Source organism: Bombus huntii, chromosome 5, assembly GCF_024542735.1.
Source record: "Bombus huntii isolate Logan2020A chromosome 5, iyBomHunt1.1, whole genome shotgun sequence".
In the NCBI taxonomy this organism is placed as follows: domain Eukaryota; kingdom Metazoa; phylum Arthropoda; class Insecta; order Hymenoptera; family Apidae; genus Bombus; species Bombus huntii.
The window spans coordinates 10,232,805-10,260,015 of record NC_066242.1 but is presented as its reverse complement, the minus strand read 5'-3'; the positions used below and the strand labels follow the sequence as shown (position 1 = coordinate 10,260,015).

At 33.5% G+C, this 27,211-nt stretch overlaps 1 protein-coding gene across 2 annotated transcripts in view; it reads left to right on the top strand.

The window, feature by feature from the left end:
* The first annotated feature begins 8,946 nt into the window (after window positions 1-8,946).
* The window catches only part of LOC126866079 (lachesin-like), a 156,939-nt gene continuing 138,674 nt past the window's right edge, over window positions 8,947-27,211 (top strand). For both annotated transcript variants that reach the window (XM_050619181.1, XM_050619180.1), the window contains exon 1: window positions 8,947-9,063. In XM_050619181.1, coding sequence (XP_050475138.1) covers window positions 8,991-9,063 — 73 coding nt within the window. In that variant the 5' untranslated portion in view covers window positions 8,947-8,990. The remainder of the gene's footprint in view (window positions 9,064-27,211) is intronic.

The window sequence follows — 27,211 nt, the reverse complement described above, 5'->3', positions numbered from 1 at the left end:
AGAACACACTCGTACCGAACCACGTGCCTTGCACCAATGTGCACGCGACAATCTTGTTAAACTCGGGGGAACGCAAGCTCGTTGTTTTCGGGAAGAGGATCGTTACACGTTCGAGAAGGTAGCACGAGGGTCGCTCCAAGATTTCCGCACAAATCCTCTCTACTCAACTTCGACTAAGTTACTCGGCGGTTAAGCGGCCCGATGCTTTTTCTTATGAATAAATTCTGCACAGTACGTCAAGACGAGGCGTAGATTTTTTATTAAGCTAATTAGCCACGCAAGACTTGCAAGTTAACGTACAGTGAAACGTTTCGTCTTGTAAAGTTGGAATGTGTTCTACGTACAGTTTACCGTTTAAGCTTTCGTTTGTTCGTTTCTGTAATTGAAAATGTCAGTGAAAATAGAAATTTAGACAGGAAGAAAAGAATGTTTTTGGAAAATAGGTATTTTTGTCCACCGGTAGATAGATACCTTTCTAATTTTATCAGGCATCCAGAATGAAAAAATAGAGCCAGAGAAATTGTTAATGGTATAAAGTACAAAACCACTGGAATAGTCAGGTTATTATTAAAATAAACTGTACAGAGAATACTTGGAATTATTTTTAATGGGATAGGATAGAACTTTCTGTACAGTGGTTAGGGTAAATGAGTTTACTTATATTTTATTAAATTGCTATACCACTTTACGTACAGTCCAGAATAACGTATACTCTGGTTCGTTGCTTCGTTATAAGAGAGATTCTTCCTTAAAATCCATTATGAATATCGTTCCTTTCACATTTTCACTTATTTCATTAATACACCTTGGCGTTAATTTCATTTAGAACATTAATATACTTTATGCTAAATTCATTATTTGGTTTATAGGTACTTAGGCTCCAACCCCTTCAGGTGACTCCCTTTACAACCCTTCATCAAAGTTTACAGATGGATTAATAAATCGTTTCCTCAGTACTTTGCTGGTTCTTTTCCATATTTATCATCTCTATTTTAAATATGAAATTATTTTTAATAATAGCTAAACGTGTCTTTCAAAGATGGCATCTCAAATTGGCATCCTTCAATTTTGATTTTATCTGCTTCATATTGAAATTTTTCCAGTTGTCGACTGTGCGATGCTATTTTCAAATAATTGTTCTTAAAAATAGAAATGAACTAGTGACCTTCTCTGCTTATCAGAATAATATGAAATATATTATTAAACAGATTAAAAATATATTTTCTATTATACAGATATATTTTCTTTAAATTTCCTATTCTAAGTAAATTTAAACATTTCATTGCGTTTCAAATCAATAATAAAAGATGTCCGAATATTTTTTTTATTTTTGATATTTTTTTGTTTTTGGAATCCTTTTTTTTTTCCTCGAACTGGTTACCTGATTAATTGAACGTGATTTATTTCTAATAATAATGTAGCTTCCAGCTTTAGATTAAATCATCTGTACCTAGAAAGCAAGAAGTATACTTAAATAAAGCTAAAGTCAGCATAAACATTGTTGCTTTTTAATTAAACTTGTATTGCAACCGTCTACGTTCACTTAATTTTATCTCCAACTTCATGCTTTCTACGCTCAGTTTCTAAGTTCTTTTTAACTAGCTAACTCGTTGTTTTCAAGTTACTTCTAAATTTCTCCGACCATTTTCTTACTTCCCAAGGAAGCACGTAACATCACCGTATTTCCAAGTTAAAATTTTTTCCTTTCCAATATAAAGGAACATTATTGTTTTAGACTAAAAAATGCATTAGATCTTCGACTAGTAATAGACATTCTGGTAATGCTGCTTGCAAATCAATGGACACGGGAAAGAATAAATTCCCGATTTACTAAGTTGTCTGCGCCGAAATGATGAGTCAGTGTACGTAAGATCATGCAAATAAAATAATACCGCATGCATAACAGCATTAACGATAGTATGGCGTGTTTAGTAACTCGTGGAACGCTGTGCCTAGATCGCGAATGTAATGCCTTTACATCGGCATGACCGACACGCGAAATGTTTAAAGCTCACGTTATTATGTCATAAGAGCATTTTGTAGTTCTTACTGATCGCGGAAACTATAGGAAATGCGCTTAAATATAAATATGTTTACTCATTCGTGCTGGTTGAGCAAAACGTTGCATATAAATCATGAACAATTTGTAAATGTTTCTAGAGTATAGGACATATATTATCACGTAACCAGTTACAAAAGTTCATATACATTTTTTATATACAAATTTTTATATGAAACTTCCATAAGGCTTAAATAAACATCAGTTAGATAAAAGGCAACTATGTAACGCAGTAATTATAGAGAAATTAAATGACTATCATTTATTGAGATGTCGAACATAATACCGGTTGAAATAGGTTTAAAACAATTTTGATTAAAAGTTTCTGCATTTCACGTAGTTAAATTGTTCTGCGTCCCATTCGATTTTCGTTAATGTCGATCTATCTACCTGTATACATAGAATGCTTGACTATACAACTAACTACTATAATCTATACTTGTTACATATCAAATACTACTTAAACAAGAAGTATTTATATCACATTAACAATATTTTTATATCAACAGCAAAAGGCAATTCTTTTAAATCAATTATGCAATTAAAAACAACTTAGATTTCCAGATAATTTAGAAAATTTTAATCAAGCAACTGGCAAACTATTTAGAGCGGATCAATGTGGCCTAAATATTATAGAATTTAACCTGTAAACAATGAACTGAAACAAAAACAGAAAAAATTATTTTTTATTTCAAAAATACACATTTAAAACAGTCAATAAAAATAGTCGAATAGAACGAATATAAAAACATTCACCTCAAAATTGAATATCCACGAAATCAAACTAAGCATTGGTCACAACACTGAAGGTAGACTGTAACCGAAGAAAACTCATATTTGGGGCGTTTTCCCTTTTACGGGAAAAGTACGCCACCGGAACTGTGTGCCTGTAATAAGTGAAAGCAATTGCGCGTAATAACATCTGGCCGGAGGTGCGATTCCATCTAGCAGCACGCGGACCTTGTATGGTATCCGTGGCGAGGCTGAATTATCACGCGAGGCTGTACTATTATGGGGAACATTTAAAAATCAACACTGCCGCGTACAGCTAGAGATTGAAGCGGGTTGATGACATAATACGAGAAATTATTAGGATTATTTATTAAGGCCGGACTGGTGCACATTCGTTGCTTTAATCACACTAATGGTACGTAATGGAGTCGCGAATTCAATGTAATCCTACAGTACATATAATGGCTCACGAAAGTACTTAAACAGTTGCTATAGAAAACTTTTATGTAATGTGTGACCTGCTCTCGTAAAATGTGCTTAAGGTGTGAAAAAAAATCGATTTCGACTGTTTCATATTCTTTTACAGGCAAACGTATGCTATTTGCAATAAGACCAATCCCAGTTTCCTAGAATAATTGTTGCTTTCACAATCCGCAATTAAAATTGTGTTACTAATGAAAGTAGACAGTTATTACGTTAATGGTAACGTCTACACATACTCTGATCAATCTTGAATCTACGTAATGAAGCTGGAAACGAAATAAACAAGCCCGTCACAAATCGCATAATTTTAAACGCGTTTGTATCGAAAAATTATTTCCTCGCGTTAACTTATTTTTACCAAGACATGTTGCGTCATATATTATATTACATTATTTTATTATTATTATATTATTTTATATTATATTATTTTATTATTATTATATTATTATTATATATTTTATTATTATATTATTTTACCTACATTATAAAAAAATTTCAAATACATTTTGTTAATGTATTTGAATATAGTTATGCATTAAAAACACTAACCAGACCGAGTGAATTGACCATCGAGCATAGTGTTAGTTATAAATCGAAACGCACCAACAATTGTGTTGACCTTGCCGGAAAACTGTCTATTTTTCGGCAGACTGAAATTCACGCGCAACTTATTGTCACCGAAAGGATTACTATCGGTCGTGCACGATCCTCAAATCATACGCACGACTGGCTTCAACGAGACAAAATAGAACGGCGGCGTGCGTGTCACTGAGTATAATAGGTAGAACGACGAAAAAGGAAATCAGAACAAAAAACAGAAAATAGTGAGAGGGACAGAGAGACGGAGAAAGAAAAAAAGAGGTCGAAAATTCTGTGACACATCGAAGCGCGGGAAAGTTATGTGGAATAGCGAAAACAAATAATCGTTTTCCGTAACAATGCGCACAGCAAGCTGCTTCGTATTTTATTGTTGCTGCCTGCGTGTTTACCCCGGCAATTCGGATTTATCGGCAACAAATGGATTTATGGCCACGACGAGATTTTCAAAGGCCGATCAACAATTGATTCGCGTCTTCTAGTCATATTCCATTCAATGTGGGTCACGTGAATTGATTGCGTCACCGATCGAAAATATAACCAAACGAAATTTTATTTCGACGACACGCTTCGGTTGTGGTCGATTTTCGAGATCACGAACGCCCCGATAGTCAAAGAAAAAAGTAAAATTTAGGTACTGTATTTTTTCTACCCTGGTAACACGTTATGTTTTATTGGTCCAATTTGATTTTGTATGAAAGTAAATTAAAGGATTTTCGAGCACGGTTTTTATGAAAAAAAAAAAGAAGATATCGTAGAAAATGTTGCGATACATTTAACAATATGTACAGTGTATTCGTCGAACCTATTTTTCTGTTGTATTGCTGTTAAATGAATCGAACGTGTCGAATCATTAAACGTAAGCGGATATTCCGAATTTGTGAAGCTTAAAACACCGAACACGTGGAATTAAATGGGCGATAACGCGGAAATCCCGAATTTTTGATAAGAATAGCAAATATTGATTTTTATGTGCATATTTGATTTTCTGTTCTAAATTCTAGCCATAAAGTAACAGGCAGATTGTGCTGGTAGCTTTAAACAATTTTTTGGAATATTCTGCGAAAGGTTCGAATAAATAGGTCAAATTCTTAGCGAGATAGAGAATCTATTGTCTAGAACAGTACAATTTTGCAAAGAGTGCGATCCTAGTTTCGGTAAAAGATATTTCTCAGATGAATTACTTGTATCTTATTTTATTTGAGACATTGATTTCTAATAGTTTGAACTCAATGTTTGAACGTGTGTAGTGAGATATATAAAAGGAAACAAAAATCGATTTTTAGAAATTACATTTTCTAGAGAGGAATACAATTCTTTTTTCATTTTTCTTAAAGAGAGAATTTTGCACGTTGAGTTTCATTGAAATCTTCGAGCAATTGTATAGATGCAACGTGTGAACAAATAAGGGAACGACGTGACTCGTACGCATTCATGTCCTTCGTTCAAAAATTGCATAAAGGATCTTTCCCTTGCGTAGTATATAAAGTGTTACTAAATATCAAGAACTGTACTTAGGAACTGATGTTGCTTCAAAAATCATTTTTCTTCATTTACTATAATTTATTCATTTTTCGAAAACTTATGTTACAAGTGAATATAATGTTTAATATTTCGTAGAATTTTAATGACTATTAGTATTGCGACGACAGCGTAAATTGTCGTGCGAAGTTCATTAAACCCGGTGAAAAATGAAGTAATATAATGTTCTAACACATTACTTCAAACATGATAGTTGTATGGTACATGATAATTAATAACACGTTATACGAACTTTCACGCTATATATTCTAAACTGTGTTACTATGTCATTATTTTATTCGCGCGTTCAATATCTTAAAAGTTATTTATGGACAGAATATAGAGCTCGAACGTTAATTTATGTCAGTTCATTTTATTATACGTAAAATTAATAGACTTTCGCTCAATCCTTGTCACGCACATTTTATTTTAATATGTATAGAATCGATTTTCAAAACAAGATACGTACATATCGATGGTCCTAATTTATTAATGAACACGAAGAAAAGTCAACAAATACGAGTAACGAAATGAAATAAAATCTCAAGAATACGTATGGCAAATATGAAAAGAATATTCCTTGCAAGAAAAGAAATTATTTTTTTGATTTATTTACGACTCACCTCGTATATCCGTATCGAGCATCGTCCTTACGGAGATTATAAATGATCGCGTTCGATTCCCTCTGATCCTCTTTTCCACGGACCCCGTTGCACGGCTGGAATGTTTCATTTTCCTCTGCAGTCATTACGATATCTGACGCGATATACACGAACATAATCAAACATATGCTGCTTTATACGATACTGCAGCGCCTAATGCCTCGATTACAGCGAGATGAAGCGGCAAAACGACGCAGCATATTCCGTATAAACAACGTCATAAAAGCATTGTGGACGCATGGAAACTTTTTCCAGCTGTAGACAAGGAAAACAGGATGAAGAGAAATACATTTAAAAATGGTAGAAACGATTCTTTACTGTTTAATCACGATAAATAGCACTCATGGTAATTTATAAGAAATAATTATTATAACATTTGGTAAGGCAATATCTTTGATTATTTCGATCGTCTTGGTTACCTTTATTCTTTACAAAAATTGTATTTTTAACGAAAATTTCAAGAGGATTTTGTTCATAAAAATTATACGACCGAGAGAGCTGTAACGTTTCATTAATAATTCAAGAGATTTCGTGAAAAGGAGCACATACAACAAAATGGTGATTTCAGTACATCATTTTAGGAGTTTTAGCTCTAGTTTTTTCATAGCTACATTTGGATTGGTAAATGTAATAGCCCATAAACTTCGTTTGTTTTATATTTACGAGGTGAAGAAAAAAAAATGATTTTTAACCTAAATAGATAGTTCTATAAATCTTTTTCTCAAAACCCTCTCAACTTTTGTTTTACTATTAGACGGTTTTTAGAGATTTCGACATCACTTTTATCGTCTTAAAATGGAATTTCATACTTGTCGGTTCCTATTAGAACAATAGATGTTTAAATAATTTTAATAATCTGTACTATAACATCGTTTAATGTTACACAAAGGAATGAAGCAACGATTCTTGTGCCATAGAAAGCATTATAATCATGCGTCATAAGACGCATAGAAAATCCGACTTTCAGTCTGAAGTGTTAAAAGTGTGAAAGGAGAGTGTTTTAACCAAGTGCTCGAGATTATTATGTGAACAAAGGGTATGCGAGTGCGCAAGATTTTGGATGAACACTCCTGAATTGTAGACATTCTAAGAATTACTACGTCGAGTGAAGAAGATTGAGAAGTAGAGAAAGAAAGGATGTGCATATGCAAGGAGAAATGGTTGGGAAAATGCATGCGTAAGTTCAAAGTTCAATCGAGACCAGAGTTGAGAGTGGAGTTTAGGATTACAGTTGGAATTTTTCAGTAAGAGTTTTGCAACCGTTTTATCCAGCGGACTAAAAGTTGCATTTTAATTAAGTTATTACTAGATATTACTAGTATTATTAAATTACAATTATTGTTGGACATATTATGAAATGTTACTGATTTATTTAAAATTGATACTAAATTTAGCATTGAATATATGTGCGTATTATTAACGTTTTATGAGTTAAATATCATTATTAAATTATATTATTAAATGAGTTCTGACGTGCAATGAGTTTGAGTTGAAATTTTCATTATTAAATTCTGCAGTTCAACATTTCTATACTAACATTAATAATAATGTTATATATATAATATAAACTCGATATTCATCAAAAATCGATTCTGTCACTATGGCCAATAGACGAAACGAGATAACTCGCGAAGCGATGAGTCGACAGAATAATTTCGATTACGAAATGACCCAGTTGACAAATTAAGCTAGGAAACTTGGCTGGACGAAACTATTCGTCTATTTGGTGTCTCCAATTCTTCGAGATCGGCCGATAATAGTGGCGCGAAAAGCTTCTCGTAAACTTCGATTAAACTTCTCAATGTACGGTGTAATTTATATTCATCAATGCATGAGTAATTCTTAAAGCTTGTTATAATAACTTTCGTCAGTAAAAGTGATGGAAGATAGAGAAAAGTTGGATTCGTGCTGTTGCAGTTTTCAACTTGATAATTAATTACCGCGATACGAAACAACGGGTGATCCCGCAGAAATTGAAGTGAAATTTCGTTACGTATACATGAAGGGATAAGGAAAACAGGAAATTGTACAACTTTATGCTTTTAAATCCTTCCTAAATGGCTGTTACATAAATGGATAAACGGTAACAAGGAGAAGAATTGAGAAGAAGCAACAAAGTTGAGATTAGGATTTATTTTATCATGGTGGTAATAGAATAAAAAATGACTCGGCGATGTTTACATCTTTATATCATTATATTTTAAACTCGTCTTAATTGCTTTTAAGGCAATTTCGGTTTCCACGAAGAAATTTTTTGCTGCGAATATAATTTCTCAAACATATAAAAATTCATTAAGATTCAATTCTCCGATTCCACTTCTAGATTAAAAAAGGAAAGAAATCTCTAAAAATTCAACAAACTATTTCACAGCACATGTTACACGCAAACCCAACTTAGAACCGCACCAAATCTCATTCTCTAAATCAAATTCTCGCACAAGAGTCCCCCACATATCCCTTCCCTTCTCAAAACATCCCGTTTACACATCAGGATCATAGTTAGCCCAGCTCGTGCTCGATTAAAATATTTCATTCTCGCGTTTCCATGTCACAACAGAAAAATCCGTGACACGGCCTTCCGACGCAATTAACCGGCTTTTAAGACTTCAACTGATTTAGAACGTGGAAAGGCTGAAGATATAGAGAGGAAAATCTTAAAGCAATTACCGGTTGATGTAATTAGCATGAAAAGTTACTGGCGCGGTTCACAGGAAGACAAAGAGAGAGTTTCTCTATTCGCTTCTAGCAGACCTGAAGAGGCACTCGTGTCGGCGTGCCTGGTCGCCGGGACGATTGTAAACAGATATTTTTACGATATTTTCTTGGTAGAGTCTCACACAGGTGCGACGCGCATGCGTCATACTGTTGGCGGCAAAGCGTCGGGACGCTCGTCCTACACCAGCCAGTTGACGTAGCCGCGTCGTCCACGTAACAATATGCTCCCAGTTTTCGCGATCACGGTTCTCTGCATCGCGACATGGGCATCCGCGCTGAACGATCCGCTCTCAGGTAAATCGACCACATCACCTGACCAGCCGATACATTTTTGCATTAAGTTCTTTTATCATTATCAGTGAAATTGAACCATTTTTTCGTCATATCTTTCTCTTGGAATTTCTTTTAAAAAAAGTATTTGAGAAAATATTTTGATAACGCGTTGTAATATGGTTAAGTACGTTTACAAGCCAGTTATAAGAGCGCGCAAGTGTTCACGAATGTTTGCAAGCTACTTGAATAGTTAACGGAGACGTGCAATGTATACGAGCGGAAACCCTCGTTAATGTCTGCGAGTGTTCTCGAGGAGTGTTCCTATACATTCGAAGAACGAAATTCGAAGTAAAAGCACGTTTATACGAGAGGAAGAATCTATTGCCTTTTGTTGGTGGATTGAGGGGAGATAGAAGTGAAGAGATCCTTCTTCGCTGACATTTGTCTGATGGCGATGATCAACAGACGCTTGGCGAGAATGTTTGAAAAACATCTTCGAATGTTTATGCGCATTTTGTGCTTTTGATAGAGACTCGGTTGTAGACGTTTGGTATGACAGTTTCTTGGAAAATTGTTATCAGAACCGAAGTTGTTGGATGTGAGATGTGGATTTTTGAAAGATACGTTCTGACGCTTGGTTAGTGTTGCAGTTAACATTCTTAGAAGTTTAATGGCTTGTTGGTAATATATTTCACTCGATTCACACATGGTTGATTACCAGTATAGTACTTCGTATGTGTACCTATGCATTTACGACAAGTGTAAGTAGGTAAAAACGGACAAGCAGAGGTGTAGATTCAAAAATACATAAAACATCAAGAGTAAAATTTATGTGTGTATTATAACATTTGGAAGATAAAATATACTGTTACTCAAATTTAGTTAGCTTTAACACGAATTTGCATAAACATCCGCGATTTAATTATCAGTGTCGGGGCTCTAAATGCAATGCTAACGAATTGTTAGAATATGTACCACGCAGAAGCCAAATTGACCATCATCTGTAAAATTAGAGGCTAAATTAGATTCTACTAAAATTAAGGTACAGCTAAAAATTGTTCAAAAGTGTAGTTATACGATTTGGCTTCTTAACGTCTCATACCTCTCAAAAAAAAACGCTGTTTATATTTAAAAGTCTCGATTGTGATAACATACTATAGGACCACGTGAAAAGTTAGCAATTTTTGGAAAATTACTACTGAATTTTTCAAAAAAGTATACTTGTATCCAAAGAATCACCACAGAACAAGACTATTTGTATGAGAAGAATTTCAACAGAATCAATGTGTGTTCTGTGATATAGGCCCACGTGTAAAGCCTCCAATTTTTGAAAAGTTGTGTATTGAAATTTTTCAGAATTTTATGGTACCTATAGAACAATGTGTCAGAGTTTTCAATTCTTGGAAAAGTGTCATTGAATTTTTTCACAGTTTTATGATATAGGGCCACGTATCAAAGCTTTCAGTCTTTAGAAACCTGTCATTCAATTCTTTTACAACTATGCGCTATAGAACCACGTATCAAACCACTTTCAGTTTAAAAAAACAAATCTATCATTGACAACTATCTGCACAGAATATTTCGTATATTGCAATATTATAGCGTTTCTGTTGAAATTTCATCAAAAGACCAATCGTAAAGGGACACTACGAACGTTTCCACAAGTCATAACGCAGTTAGGATATTTTAGTGTTTACGTCCGATATAACAGTGTTAAGTTCTGAATGCCAACTTCCAGCGAGCGTGTGCTAAATTTTACGTGTACAGGAGACACGTATCGTTGTGTGTCAAATCGTCTCCATCGTCCATTTGGTCACGATAGAGAGTGTCTTATGAACAATCTCAATACGACGATCGTAAACTGACCGTTTGTAGCTGGCTTATAATGGTTTGTTACGGTACGTCTAAACGAAGGAGCATAGGAAGACGATGGAGTGAGTGGTTGGTTACTGCTGCTTGTATAATCTATGTGTCACGTTAAACACAGTATACATATTTTACGAAGTTAATTACCGACAACAAAGAGTGTTATTTCGTTATGGTCTGTGTTCTATAAACTACGTAGAATTAGATATATAGAATTTTTTGTAGTAGTGAAAAATGACTTGCAGTATGTTGGTTAAAGAAGGTTCTGAAACTTTTGTGATAGAATGTTCGATGGAGTTAATTTATTCGTAAAGAAATTTAAATGAAATATAAATGGCTAGTGAAAAGAAAATAAAGAAATTATGTAGCAAGTTTTTTAATATAGAATTTTCCGAACTAATGAGCATTTACGTACTTATGTTTGGAATCTTGATTGAATAAGATTCTAAAATATTTGTAAATAATTACGATATTTAGTGGATCTAATTTATTAGTAGAGAAATTGAAATGAAGAAGGTAATGGCTGATAAAAAGGGAGTAAAGGACTATGATAAAATTCTTACAAGATCGTTTGAAGCAATGAAGAACTCTGTTAAATGTTTTCAGATGTTTTAAAAGGTTTTTAAATGTAGTTATAATATTCGATGAAATTAATAAAAAGAAATATTTAAAAATGTAGGATTTTTTCAATTCTCTGTTGAGGAGGATTTTAATATATTTCTAAATGGCCATGATCTTTAGTGAACGTGAAGGTAATAATTAATAAAATATGTATGTAACGCTGTCTTCGTATTTTCCGAAACGACGAAAACTTTTGGGATTTTAATTGAATAAAATTTCAAATCTATAAATATTTGTAACATTTGATGAATTAGCTATAAAAAAAAATTGATACAATTAATAGGAAGAAACTAAAAGAAAAAATACATAGAACTTTTCTAAGCATTGTAATCGTTCTAACATATATAATTATTTTGTTAGTATTCGAGTTAGGAATTACACAAAGTGCTTCGGGTATAACAGATTAATCACGTAGTTATAGAATGCAATTATCTTGCAAGATTTCCTGTTTTCTTATTCTGTACTATTTCCTGGATTTCCTGTAGCATTTGCAAGCATAACATCTCTCGATCTCACTTCCGCAGATGATTAAACAGGGGCTTTAATCCTAGTTCCTTCATCGTTCGCATGCAGTTCGTTACGTCTGTGAATCTTTCATTCACATGGAAGACGACATCTTAGTGTCAGTTGTCAGATTTCATGTTAACTCGTTCAGTATCTAACTTGGTTCCAGATATTCAAATTCTAGTCTTTCATTTCTTATTTTTACACGTGATTTAATACAAGACGATCCATTTTCTGACAAAATCTGATTATTATTTATTTAATCTGATTATCATTGACGTTGATTTTATTTCTGCAAGATATTTTAAAATATGACGGAATGCAATTCATAGGAAGCTTAAAATAAAATTATTCTAGCGTTGGTTAGAAAAATTCAATTGTGGAAGGAGCGTTTAAGCACGCTTAATTATTCATAAATGTAAACTACTCTGTTACTTACGTTCACGTGTCTTCAATCATAGATTATTATCTTTACTATTATTTACTATTACTATCTAGTAGCACGTTCTCGTGAAATTTATTCAAATGTGTACATCATTCACGTGTTCGAAATCGATAGTTCGACTTATACACCATGCTTTTATTTTACATTTTCAGTTTATTATACTATGAAATCTATATAGGGTGCTTTATAATTGATGGTGTAACCAAAAAGAGGATGATATCAAATTGACTAACAGCAAAATTTGCATAAACGGAAACTAACATAACTGCAAAATATAAAATAAAATCTTTTTATACCAGGCTTTGTTTTCGAGAAAATTGTTTCTAATTATTTGTCTAATCCATGTCCCGATTTTTATTTATGGAGTCATCTGCAATTAATTAAATTACATTTCCTAGAAAAATTATAAAAGTGGAGCAATTAAAAAGAAAGATTGTTTTAACATTTGGTGAAATAATGCGAAATTTAATATCCTAGAAATTTAATACGAAATGCAGAATTGTGTACTCAACAGAATGGGGAAACATTTTCAATAATTTCTAAAGCAATAAAATTTATCGTGCGTGAATATCTTGTTTCATTGCGCGTTATGCATTAGCCAATATAATAAACACAAACATAAGCACACAGCTGTAATACCTTTGAAGAGATTTATTAAATACCATGATTATATATATGCATCAAGTAAATATTTGAACTTAATTTGATGGAAAACAACGTCTTCGATACAAAAATTTTATTTTATTTTCCATCCTTGCCCCTTTTTTATATAGAACCACTGGCTTCTCGATTAAATCGATATTCTCACCAATTGTAGGATGCCACGTATTATTTGATTACGTTAATCGTTTCTGGGCACAGCAATAATATTTACAATTACATTAATCGATATCAAATTTTTCATTTCTTTTCATTAATCTATTTTTCGTATCTTTCCTACTTATTAATATAGTTCTACTCCATTGTTCCATAAGTTTTATGAATGAAATGAAGTATAAGCTGTTATTTACGATCCACAGGTGCCCAAAGAACAGCGTATCAATTAGAATACGTGAAGACATTTCATACTCTCATTCTATTTAGGTCCTCGCTTTGAAATCGCTTTGGGTAAAAAATAGATTAATATAATTTTCATAGAGAAATCTCGATTTTCAGTCTCACAATCTCTAACTCACAGAGAATTTCTTACCTTTACATTTTTCATGTCGCTTTTTTCGTTTCTCTAATTTCTCATTCTCGTTAGTATTGAAACACTCACTAACACAGGGAAAATTTCTCAACTTCATTTTTTCATGTCGCATCCCCCTAAAAACTGATGAAAGATGACAAACATATACATATAAGTTAATTACATATCTTTATTCTTTAATTTTTAATTTGCATTAACCTCAAGATATTCTCTACCCTATCCCATAAAAAATTGCTTGTCTCTATTTTCTCGCGTGGCATTGTTCATCCCAAAGAAAACCGATGAAGGATGATCGGCTTCGAACAGAGCCAATCCATTCTCGAACGTCACCCTCCTGAAATACGTAAGCGTTTCTGGGGGAGAAAAAAGAAAAACGAACGGCTCGGAGCCGTGACACGCTCGATAGAACTGGAGAGAGCGCGAGAGAGGTGATCGAAATCTTATCGCGACGCTGGATCTCTTTAATCGCCACCCCCGTTTTACTGCTTCGTATATAGTTGCATAAAATGCGCGTCAGTCTTGACTCGCGCACCACGTCGACGCCGCAGGATCGCGTTGTAAATTTAGTTTCCTCATCGATCGTGAAACGATTGTGCCGCACTCGCTAAATTATCTCTCGTTTTCCAGTTTTGTCGCTCGTATTTCATTTAACGGCCAGGCAATCTAAGGAGAGCCGAATGCTCGATAAACAATCACGTTGATATGTAACTGGAAACAATTCTGCTTTGGAATTGTTTTGAATGAATACGAGACAAATATCGACCCATGATCGATTGTGTTGTTCGATACGTAGCTGTAGATAAGTTTGTGAAATGCCTTTATTCGCATTGATGTGGCCGTGTTTAGTAAAATGTTTGTGTGGTACTTAGAAAATTCATTTACGCAGACTGTTTTATGGGAAGTTTTCAATTAACGTAATCACGTTTGGTGAAATTTTCATTTGCTTGGTAATATAGGAGGTGCAATGTTCACTGATTCGTATATTCATATAGAGATAGCTTCAGGGAGAATGTTATTGGATAAATGTGATCGTATTTAGTAAAATGTTAATCTCGTTTTCGAAAATTTAGTTGATTTGTGTAGAGTATCGAATTAATTGCTGGATAATCTAGGTTTTCATATATTATGTTTGTATAACTATAAAGTAGAGTTTGCAAAATTAGAATTGAATATTTCAATAACGCAGAGGATGTGGTGCATGTAATAAAAATATGCACAAATTACACCCAGGAAGATGAAGTTAACGACATTGAATGATGTTTGGTGATATATATCTAAATAACAGTCTATGGTAATGGATCCTATATTGTAAAGAGGGAGCATGTTCCAATTTTATTTGTGCACTAATGGTAAAATATCCAGTTCCACGAAAACGGGAATTTAACGGTCTATAAATGTGGCCTTGTGAATAGAAACGAATATCGTCGTATTTAACATTCATATGTTGTTTTTAGACAAAAATAAATATTCCTTAGTCATTATTATTTTTATTCAATCAAAAATATTCAATCGCAAATTATTCAAATTCTTATAAGAAATTAATCGTAAAAGATTCGTGATAAACAAGAATCGTTAAAAAGAGCTAACTCTATTGAAAATATTTAAACAAACTAAAACTTTTAAACACACATTATGAGTGTTTTATTAAGTTTCTTCTAGGATTTTGTACTTTTAGAACTGAACTAGGAAACAAGTTTAAGTGACTTCTTTGGACGCATCGACTCTGTCGCGTTTATTAGTTAGTTGCTGTTGATGAGCGGTCATCCAACATGCCGTAGTTCTCACGAGTATACAGACTTTCGCTTATACTTCAAATGCTAGAACATCTGCTTTCCAGCTCGTAAATACGAGAGTAGTTGCCAGCGCTGTCATATTTTAATCAGTCCATTGGGCAACCTACAAAACATAGTTTTAGCTTTTATAGCTGCGAGAGGGTGTATAATATAAAATTCATTTAGTAGATTATAATGATCTAAAATTTCACAATGCCACTTCGTATAACATCACCCGAAAACATACAGATGGTCACAAACATATTCGGAGACAAGTATAATTTGACTCTGTGCTCTGTATTTTAAGTAAACATAAAAATATATAAAATATTTGGTGTTCTATATAGCCTCTAGGTAACAAAAGTACAGAAACTTTTCATCAGTCGCATTTTTTAAACGACTGAATGCAACCAGTGTAGAGTAGCTAAATCATATGCCACAAAAATATTCTACAGAACAATAGTTACTCCAGAACTTGTCGTTAATAATAACAAATATGGTTTGATTAACCAGTGTTATATTCGCTCAGCAAAACATTCTTAATATTTTTGGCTATTACGTAACACAGTGTCATGCATTGGATGTTAAATTGACCTGGCCTTTTCTCCTTCTTCTTCGCGGCAATTGGAAGGAAATTCGTAACTAATTCCGGGTAATAAGGTTCGTGCAATTAGAGAGAAGCAAGAACGGTAGATTTACGGGGACGTCGAGCGACGTGCGATAATTCGGTGCTAAGTCATTAGCCTGGCCGATTACACCGCAAGGTGCGCATAATAGCGCGCCACCGTATCTCCGTGGCTCCTAATTCGCGAGCATCAACCTCCGTTCGCCGTTGTTCCGATTATCCTTTCAATTTTATGTCTACGCTTCCGTTGGCACCGCTTTAAACCGGAATTACAAACTTTTCGCACAACTCGATGCCAGCTTACGACGTGCTCTATTTTATCTTAATTCTGATATTCACCGAACTCGTAGCTTAGTAGCTGGTATTGAGCTTATATCGAATCTTAGAATAATTTAAATGACTAGTGACATTTTATTTTCATTGTCTGTGTCGTAGAACAGGCGTGAAATTTTTAATGATTTTCTCACGCATTTCGCACCGAGCGTATAAAAGTACATATTTTCCATGTATAACATTTTGTGCATTTTAACGCAAAATTTCTATAATTGGAAAAGTATTCAATATCGATAGAGTAAAGATGTACCGTTACGTAATCAGCATTTAAATGGTAATTATTATTTTTAAATCCAGCTCAGAAGTCTTAGGATACCTATTTTTAATAAAATAATAAAACTTGGATATTTGGTATAAGCTATGAATTTTAAATTATAATGCATGCGTGTTTTAGTAAATTATGTTAGTAGTATATTATTTCGTAAAGTATCAAATATTAAACAATTACGGCATCGTTTATCCGCAATTTGTTTCAATTTTGGGTACAGATATAATAATTATATAATATCTAAGTTGCACCAAATGCCGTAATATGCACAAACAAAATAATACATCATAAAGAATACATCATAAACCACGAACTCCTACTTCGATCCGTGAAATCTAAAATTTACGAAAGATTCACAAGCTACGTACCACAGACGTAAACAAGTTCGGAGCAGAACTTACCCGTTTCAATGAGCGCCAAACCGATCATCACCTTCGAATTTCCTATTTAAATGACGATTCGGAGCCGGTATCTTCCCCCCTGCGGCTGATGGACGTAAGGAATAATCGTTCCGGCGCGAATAGACGAGGGATCTCCAGCACGATCTACGAAGTGTCCCGTCAGACGACTAAAGAACCTATTTCCAGCCGACCGGCCGAGAAAGAGAGAGTAATTATTATCACGCGAAAGGATAAGGAGAGTTCGTTGGACTAACTTCCGCCGTGATAATTTATACTTGCCATGGTACGCGCGGTTAGAGGTGTAGTAGGAGGTGGTTCAGACGGTTAGAGCGTTGGTGGAGGAGGACTAAGGAAAAGAAAGAGCGCAGGTGGCACAATGCCGACTTTGCACGTTTCCATTTGAATGTGTATGAGTACGCGTGACTCTAAGCTCGTCCTTAGCCGCGAACCCACGGCCACGTAATGAACCGGCAGATGGCGATTACACGATAAATCGAAACGAACACTTACGGTTAAGGGCAAATTTATCGACGCCATGCATCGGTACCACTCATTCAGTTTGTTGTGCTCCAACTTACCGACAATGTGTACTATTGGTATCCACGGAAGAAAGACTGTCTTAAACTTGTTGGATGTTGTTGGATGACAATTTCAAAGGTCTTTCGATAGACTTTAGACAATCTTGTTGAGATGGTTGGATATAGTCGAACACTCGAAATCGAATCTTCCATGAAACTCTAAGGGTATTCGTTAGGTACCATGGATACGTAATCGTTTAGGTTATTTAAATAACTTCTTTTATTAATTAAATTACGTTCACAAACGAAAGATCCATTCAATCCAAGAACGTGGCTTATCGCTTTATCTACTTCGTCGACGTTGATGCGTAATATAAAAAACAATCCATATCGAACGCTATAAATCGAATACAAACAACAACCTATAACTCGGCAAATCAATGAACGTTTCCTCCATGACACGTTGGAAGAACGGCGATAGATGAGACCGATAATCCTCCGCTACTTCCGTGATTCTCCACAAAAATAAATTAACAGGACAGGGTAGGTAAAAAGAACGAGAAAAGTGGTCGGCGCTATGTGAATATTTTTATTAGACAAATGTGACGGATAATCTGGACGAACGTGAGATCATGCATTATTCAGCCGGTAGATATTCCCATCGGTGTCTATAATTTACGCCATCGCATCTGTCTTGCGAGTCTTTATAAAATTTAAATCTTCATCTTCCACTGGTGCACGGTGTTTTCCTTCGTTTCGTCTGACATCGAAGACAACGGCGAGCTTTAGCTCGAGTCAAGACGTTATAACGCGTTTTTACAGAGTAATATTAGGATCGTCTCACCGAGGTCCCTTTAATCTTGACGTGCAAACAGTTGAATTACATCGTTCGAGCTGGTTACTGCTTGGATTCCGGTTTACATTTTCCGTGACACCGGATAAATGAAAGTGCAGTAGGATTTGTTCCCTCTAAACTAAATAGAAGTGTGGTCTAACCGAATCCGGAAACGACGTGATAAATATTATTGTTAGTAATAAATGGCTGGTAGAAAGTCGTGGTGGTACAAGTAAAGATTTTGAGAATTTAGATTTTATCATATGTGTCAATTAAGGGTACCACACTTTTAATTTCAAAATATTAATCTTAGTATTTTAAACGAGTTCCTTGTACAATTTGTTTTATTTATTATTCAATAGACATTATAAACTTTAATATTTTAATTTAAAAATTTAATATCCCTCGAGAAATTCTTTCTAGCCTTAAATCATTCCATTATGTCTTTATGAATTATGAATTTAAAACAGTAAAATTTGATTAGCTGAGATAGCAGAATTCTAAGCTGATTCTTTCTTATTATTCTCAGTTTCTATGGAAGAATATCGCTCTACTACCAGTTATATTTGTCCGATTTTAAAACAAATATAATATAACTGCCCTAAGATTTTCGAATATAGTACAATAGAATAATAATTGTATGTCGATATTTAGATAATTCAGTTTCACGCATAACGTAACACGTCATCGAATGATAGACGTTGACGTATGTACGCATTACACGTCATGGTTTTTCAATCCTCGAAATGACGCGACTGAAAGGCAAGGATGAAGCGTTTAAATTAATTGCACCATCGATTTCGGCGAACGGAGGGCCACCGATTTGATTCGTTGATTACACACCGGTGTCTGGTGTGTTTGATTTACCGTGTATTTCGAGTTATTAGACAGTGGTCGATCGCGATCGAAACGAGGGTGCATATTTCATTAGGACGAGGCGCGTGCCGTTTTTGCGTTATCTACCGTCCCTTCCTTTTTGTTCCATTCGTGTTTCATTTTTTCGATCACATTATGAGCACGATGTATACTTTATTCTATGAAATGACGCATCAGAAGGAAGTAAAATACAAGCTTTGCTAATGTTAGCATGATGATCGAATTGTTCAGATAAGACAATTCTCAGAGAAGTATAAATAGTTTCTATAATCGTAAAATTTTTAATTTGTTTATGAAATTTTATAGAAATAAGTAATTAGATAAGGATTTGAGTGTTAATGATCTTTATCTAAAAGAATCTTTATCTTAGATCTTTATCTAAATCATTAGAGCTTCTACAATCACAAATGTCTTAAAGCGACTTTAGAGTATAAATCTTATTGTTGCATTAAACTGAGTCCAGTGAAATATTTCAATAAGTTTAGTAAACTATCAGATAATCTTGAATTTCGACGGTCATGAACCTTTATCTAATCTATTTTTCCTCCAAATATACAATTACATTGTAACATTATTCTAAACATTATCATTTCTTTATTCAAAATCGTAGACCTAGGTTTACCTCTTGCTATGATTGTTATTATAATTTGATGTTTATTATAATTTCTATATATATGCTTCGACAAATTAAGTACATAATGACACAGTACTTGAAAAATTCGGATTCAAACCACATTTCCTGTGAAAAAACTTTTTGAATGGTATTAGAATATTTCACATAGTAAAATGAAATTTTGTTCCTAGTATATGCTTACTACATTTGATTCAAATATAATTACTCTTTAATAATAAGAAAAATGTATAGTTTATTAGAAAACAAGAATTTCATTTTATTCTAGAAATACATTCTGTTCATTAAATGTTTCGTACGTTTACACTAATGAATTATCATGATACTCATATATAATTTAACGTAATCTAACAAAACTGGAGCTCGTTTGATGCAGAGTTCGTAACTGGAAACGTGTTATGTGCTCTTATAGTTTGCCTGACTTTAGAACTGTAACTGATTTCCATAGTTTATTCTTGTTTGTTTATGAACGAAATAACATAGAACATTATTATTTGCAAAACTATCAAAAAGTTATCCAAACTATCTAGCATACATAATATGTACATTACATACATATGTATGTCAGAATAATAAAATATGTTCTTTATATATCACATATAAGTGTAGGATTTGCTAGCCTGACATTGTTACTTAATCTACTTAAATTCAGATTATTCATTGAAATTATTCTGTATTAACAAATTATTAAGAAAAATGTTCACCATTTGGCTTCAACTACCAATTAGTCAACATCTTTTTTAATGTGTCTGTGATATTACGTACATACAAAATATTATATATATAGTCTTGATGATTACAAAAATACAAATAATTAAATTTACAATTAAAATTGTGCTCCAATTCGTGTTATAGATACAAACTCAGGTTACAGTTATACTCAGTGTAAATTTTTGGACAATCACAATATAATCATGTTTCGAGACAATGCTAATAAGATTTCAGAAGTTTCATGTAATGCACATGATCCAGAAAAATTTTCTATGGTTAAATATCTGAATACTTTCGTGAGCCACTGTAAAAGATACTTTCTTTTACTCTGTAAAAGAAAATTTTTACTTCCACTTAAATTATCTATCACTTCAATTTCTCAATTAAAAGAATTTATCACTCACAATAATGGAACGAGTGCATAAAAGGCGTCGCCTAACATGATTGAAAACGATCCCCGATTCTCTCAACGAACCAAAGGCCTGTGTTCACGAGCAGCCGCGTGTTTGTCCACACACGACCCATCTCTTGCGCGGAGATTTCGGAGTGCGAAGTGGCGAATTGTCGGTTTAATACCAACTGCTCTCGTGCAAACAGTGATGCGTCGACTGACAGTGGCTCCCTGTTTGCGAATTAGGTGCAATCAAACGCAAAATCGTCCTAGCAAATATCCTGCTATTTGCCAATCATAGATGTGCCACGGCTAATTACTGTCATAAGCGAAGCGAGACGTGTGTGCAGCGAAAAGATCTCGTCGGGAAGTTATTGAGACAGTACGAAAGAAAATTCACAGGGTTGCGTTTTGTTCGCGCTATTTGGGAACGGCGGATGGAAATTTACACGTAAAAATTCGTGTCTTGTCTGTAAATGATAGATTATGAATGTTCATGCAAATTTTTATTTTTATAAACTGAACCGAAGGAATGAAACTTCAACAAAAATTTGTTTCGCTCGCTAAATGCCATAATGAGTGAATTTTTAACGTTTTTCACTATATTTCACGTTCGATTTATATCCTTTTCCATTAAAAAAATCGTTTCTCGTTAATTTTGCATTTATATCGAACTTTCCAATTGTAATTCAAATTCCTGAGAAGTTAAAATAAATTATTCTAACACTGATTAATGTATTATCAAAGATTGAGTTCTAATTTTACTATAAATAATAAGTAAAAAAGTAATTAATTCTAATTTTAATTAATAAGTTATTCAAGAATATTTGCACCTTTTCTATTTAAATAGTTGTTTTGTATTTTCTTATTACTTCTGTATCATTTAGCTCCTCAGTTGTAATAAAGAATCACGTGACTCCAAAGGAAGTTGATTAAGTTCTCGTTTCTAAGAGCATCGTGTTTTATATCGACATTGGTGTGAGAGTTCGTGTTGTCGTGGAAATGATGCAGTTTTGTGGTTGGTTGTGCTTGTATAGGTATGCCTTTTGGCGCATGTTGGTGGAAGCAGTGGAAATGTACTTTCTTCTCTTGCGAGTTATTTCTAGGATTCAACTGCAAATCCCAGGTAGGTGCAGGAATAGGTACAATTTCGCTGTTAACTGTACTCGATGGACGTGTACATTTCTGTACATATTGTCCTATACCTATTGAAGTTTATTACTCGACCTTGTAATAAATCTTGCCGTTTTGTATAACTAAGACTAGAAATTGTTCTATTTTCTGAAACAACTGTAGAATATACACTTGTAAACAACTATTATCTTTAATTTTGATAAGAAGATTGGGTCGTTTACGATTTATATATAAAGGTAAAATTCCTAAAATTATATCATAATATTAATTACAGAATATAAAAAATGAAATTATTATATAAAATTATTAGATTGGAAAACAGGAAATATTAAATTTTGTTAGTGATGTGATCTCATATTATTTAAGAAAAAAATGTTTATTAATCATAAGTTAATATATTTTAATTGATTTAAATTAATCAATATTATTTATATGTGTATTTTATCTATTTTATATATTAATCAATATATCAAAATAAGATTGACTAGTTTCCATACATTTGTGCCAACAGAATCTCAATGCATAAATACGATTTTTCAATCAATTTCAAACAATTAAAACAAGATCTGAGAGAACCGTGCTTAAAGATTTTAATTTCTAATGAATCTTACACAAGAAATTAGTTTTAAATTGTTTAACGAGTAACATTTTACAACTCAGAAAAGTTTGGCTGAAACTTTGATGTTTCGGTTGAAGTAACTTCATTTTCAAATAATGAAACGTCTCGCGACTAAACGAATATCTGAAAGAATTGCGCATTATAAAATTTTAACATTTAATTTTACGTTGTATAAAAAATTAGTTTCAAATGTGTTAACGCTTGAGAAATTTTGAAGTACATGAAAACGGAGGGAAAATATTTCATACAAAACATAAAGGAAAAAGAATTTAGATCACGAAGATTTCCTCTTTAAACAATAAAAAACTACCACTTTCAGCTATCATATTTTGCACAAATTTAATGTACGCCTAAACCAAAATTAATGTAACTCAAAGAATTGAATCGAAAATCGAATGAGTTAAGTATGTTCAAATATTGTTGAATAAATAATATTTCTCCTCTTGATAGTTTGGTTGGATGAAGTAAAGTCGAATGAATTACAATAGTAAGGTATTATAATTTCGCGACTTGTTCAAGGTATTTGAAAAGCAACCTCGGGAAACAGGAAAATTGGATTTTTTCATACTTTTATTACAGTGAACAATGTTCACCGTGCAGAAAAGCTACGGGACAATAATGTACTTTTACGGGTAAATGAAATTCGTTCTATGTCAAGTACACCAAAGCAGAACCGGTGGAAGAAAGTGTGCGTAATTTTCAACGCGATGAAGAGAAATATAGAAAACCCAAAGGTTTTACAAATAATCCGCTGCAGCGATTCCAAATGAAAAAGATACGATTATTACAACTGGCAATTATTCTCTTTATAAACCAAGCTTGCCAAAATATTTTATGATGAAAGCGAATTCATCTTTTACATATTAAATTTGATTTTCAACAAAAAATATTCTCCGATTATTAAGATTTAAAATTGTATACAACAATTTTTCGTGAAGAAGTTATACAGTAATATTTATATACTGACTGTAGACAATTAACTTAATTGAAAATTCATTGAGATATTTGCTTTTTTGATTAAACATTTGAAAATAGTTTCACAGTTATATCACGTTATAAAATTTTGAAAAAAGAGGGCCGTGAAAGAAAAGGTTTGTGTGTTAGTTGAGCACGTGGAATAACTGGCTTACGGGATCCAATATGGCACGTGCTGAATACAAAGGCTACAAAGAAATGCAGACACATCAGTTAGTCATTATGCTATAAAAAAACATTTCAGTTTTATAAATCATCCCTTTGTTCATTTTTACAAACTTTTCTTTCCGTTGAGCTTTAAAAACCTTCATTAGTAAAGATTGCACTTAAATTCCGGATTATTCCTTTGAAATATTCTCCGCTTTACAGAAACGTTTTTATCCTCTTGAATCGAATTCTCTTTTTGAAAGTGGACGCGGGGATAGACATGCAAACTTCTTTCCGAAACGATTACTGTTTTCCTCTTCAGCGATACCGTACGAAAATCCCATAGAAACGCGGCAAAAATTTCAATTACTTTCACCACCAACGGCTCCTTCTGAGAGCCGTGCTACGTCCGAATAATTAAAACCCGCCGGATGAAACGGTTTCGCGCTTTCATTTCGCGGGACTTAATAGAAAGCGCACGGTTGGATGTCGTGTTACCGAATCGTAGTCCTTCATTTAACTTCCAAACTTCTCTGCCGGAAAAATCAGATAAACCTCGAGGCGAAGTTGGAAACGACTCAAGGGAACTCGGTATAGATACGCGAGCGCTTATCGCGAGACATCGGAAAGCGTGGAGGCCTCGAAGCGTGATTAACAATTAGCGCAGGCCACGCTGCAATCTATACTTAACCTTCTCGCATGAATTATCGACGAGATACCTTGGGAATTGATTCTTGTTTTCCTGTGACCCATATCGTAAACGAGATATCTCGCAAGTTAATATTGCAACAACATATATTCAGACAAAGTAATTTCCGCTCGATTCAACGCACTTTCTCAACCTTTAGTTAATAACATTTATTCCAACACTTCTATCTGTCTAAGCCGTTCTATTTGTACATAATCTTTTTAATTAATGTATAATGAGATCTACTTCTTGCCACGAAAGCATTTGATACGTGGCTTAACTTTTCATAGTCTGATTAATGTAACTTTCAGACTTATCGGTACGAGTAACTCTCCAGTGTGAAATACTGGCTACATTATTGTAGAATAATTAATGCTACGCAACGTTAGTAACAGCGAAAGTTCGAAACTTTCAACAGCTAATGAGTCAAACACACATCCAGCTCGATAAAAATCTACCTCTCGCTTATCCTTTTTACCTTGCCCCTGTTGTTTTGTTTCGTTTCCAAGCTTATCAATCTCAGTTCGACCCACGACACTGTGATCGAGCAACGTCGAAGCTCGCAGGAAGACTAGTGGCCTCAGTGGTTACCAGAAAATCGATCGATGTCCTGCACGGGACATCTAACTCTTCACGGAATATGCCGAATGCTCTTTGCCCTCAACTTAAGTTCGATCTTTCGCCCGATTTAGTTCAAATGAAGGCTTTCATTTTAATCGATTTGATCGAGTTAAAAGCTTTTATCCTAGCTGAGCTGAATGAACGAGAGGCATCAATCCTGGTTAATTTGGTTAGAGTGAAAGAATTTATTCAGGTTTGTTAGATTCAATTGAAGAAGGTATCTTTTTTTAGAGAATTTGATTGAAAACGAGATATTTATTAGAGGCTCTTTTTTAAGAATCTAGACGTTTTGTTACGGTCTTTTGCCTTTTTTAAATTATTTGTCTTCGTTTTCTAAAATTCTGTTTTTGATAGTTATAAGTAGATAATATGGTCAATTCGTATTTTTGTAGTCAATGTGAACTTCTCGATATAACAAAGTAACAAATATATACAAAATAACTAAAATAAATAATGCTGTTCCAAATTTTGTCGAATGAAGTGTAGCATATAATCTATTAAGAATAAGGGAAAGATTTTGTATGAAGTTTTGCTGTAAACTTTTTGTTACGTAGTTATGAATATTAATTTTAAACAGTTTAAAATGTTAGTATTTTTTGATGCTGTGATATAAAGTTTTGTATGATGCACGAACCATTTTCACTGCATTTGTGTAGAATTTGAAAATTTTAAAACTCTCTGAACATGCTTTGATATTTCATATATATGTACGTGTACGCAAGATTATAACGTATAATTCATCATACATCGTTTGATAATGATAGACTAATGATATCATATATTATCTGACATTATAAAATTTGTTTGTTTATTTTAATAATTTTTGGCTATCACTAAAACTTCCTGGATTTATTCCTGTCTGTCACTGTCAAACGTTTATATCCTGCATAATACCCTACCTCCGAACACAGGTTGAAGTATCTGACATGCAATCGTTACCCTATGACATTTTATGGCGGATAATAAAAGCAAGGATACATATTAGCTTTGCGAGACGGATGATTAAGCCTTTAAATATTGCGTTCACCCCGTTCTCAGAAATAGCACGCTTCGGAGATTAGATCTCTTGAGGCGATCTGACCCGTTATCTTGCGAAAACGTGGCGCACCGACAAAAAGCTCACTATAAAACACGTAATCTTTATATCGTCGTTGACAATAGCCACATCAACTGCATAGATTTCGTTTTAACAATTTATTCACGAATCGAACGAAAGTACATATTTTTCGTTTCTGAATATTAATCCTTTTATTCTTAATATTCTGACTGATATCTGATTCTGTGAAAAATTTCATACAAAATGTAATTTGAAGTAAGTAACGAGGATAAGTTCCAAGAATTACTTTCCATGCAAATAGTTGCATTCGTGAACTGCATGACAAATGTCGCTTTTAATGCAGTTGCAGATTTAATCTTATTACTCTAGTTTATCGCAGAATATAAAATGAGTTGATCATATTTTTCAATAACAGTATAATTATACGATCTGTATTGAATACAGTACAAATAACTGAGAATGTAAGTGTTGACGAGAAAATCAGGTACGTTACTTCGATAGCCATTACGAGCTGCTTCGTTCATAGGATTAGAATTATGAAAATGATTTAATCGAACTTACGAGTTGTTAACAAAATTCATTTAAGACCTTAACCCTTATGTGCTTTGTAAATACGCTTCGATCACAGATGTTCAAAGAACCAACAGAAGATAGACACAAAGAAATTATCCATTATTACTCTTTTGTTTAAGAGATATACCATATTTGTTTCTGAATTTATAAAATATTTAAACTAGACTATAGCACCTCCTGTGTAAATAATAATTTTTCTCTATTTCACTAAAAAATACAACGAAAACATGAAATAAAGGGTCAACTATCAGAAACAGCAGAAACGAACTTCCTCAACAAACAACTACGATATTTTACAAGTATTCTTGGTTACACCAAATGATAGATTAGCAGAGCGAGACATTTTCAAATAGCAAAGACAAAATTTAT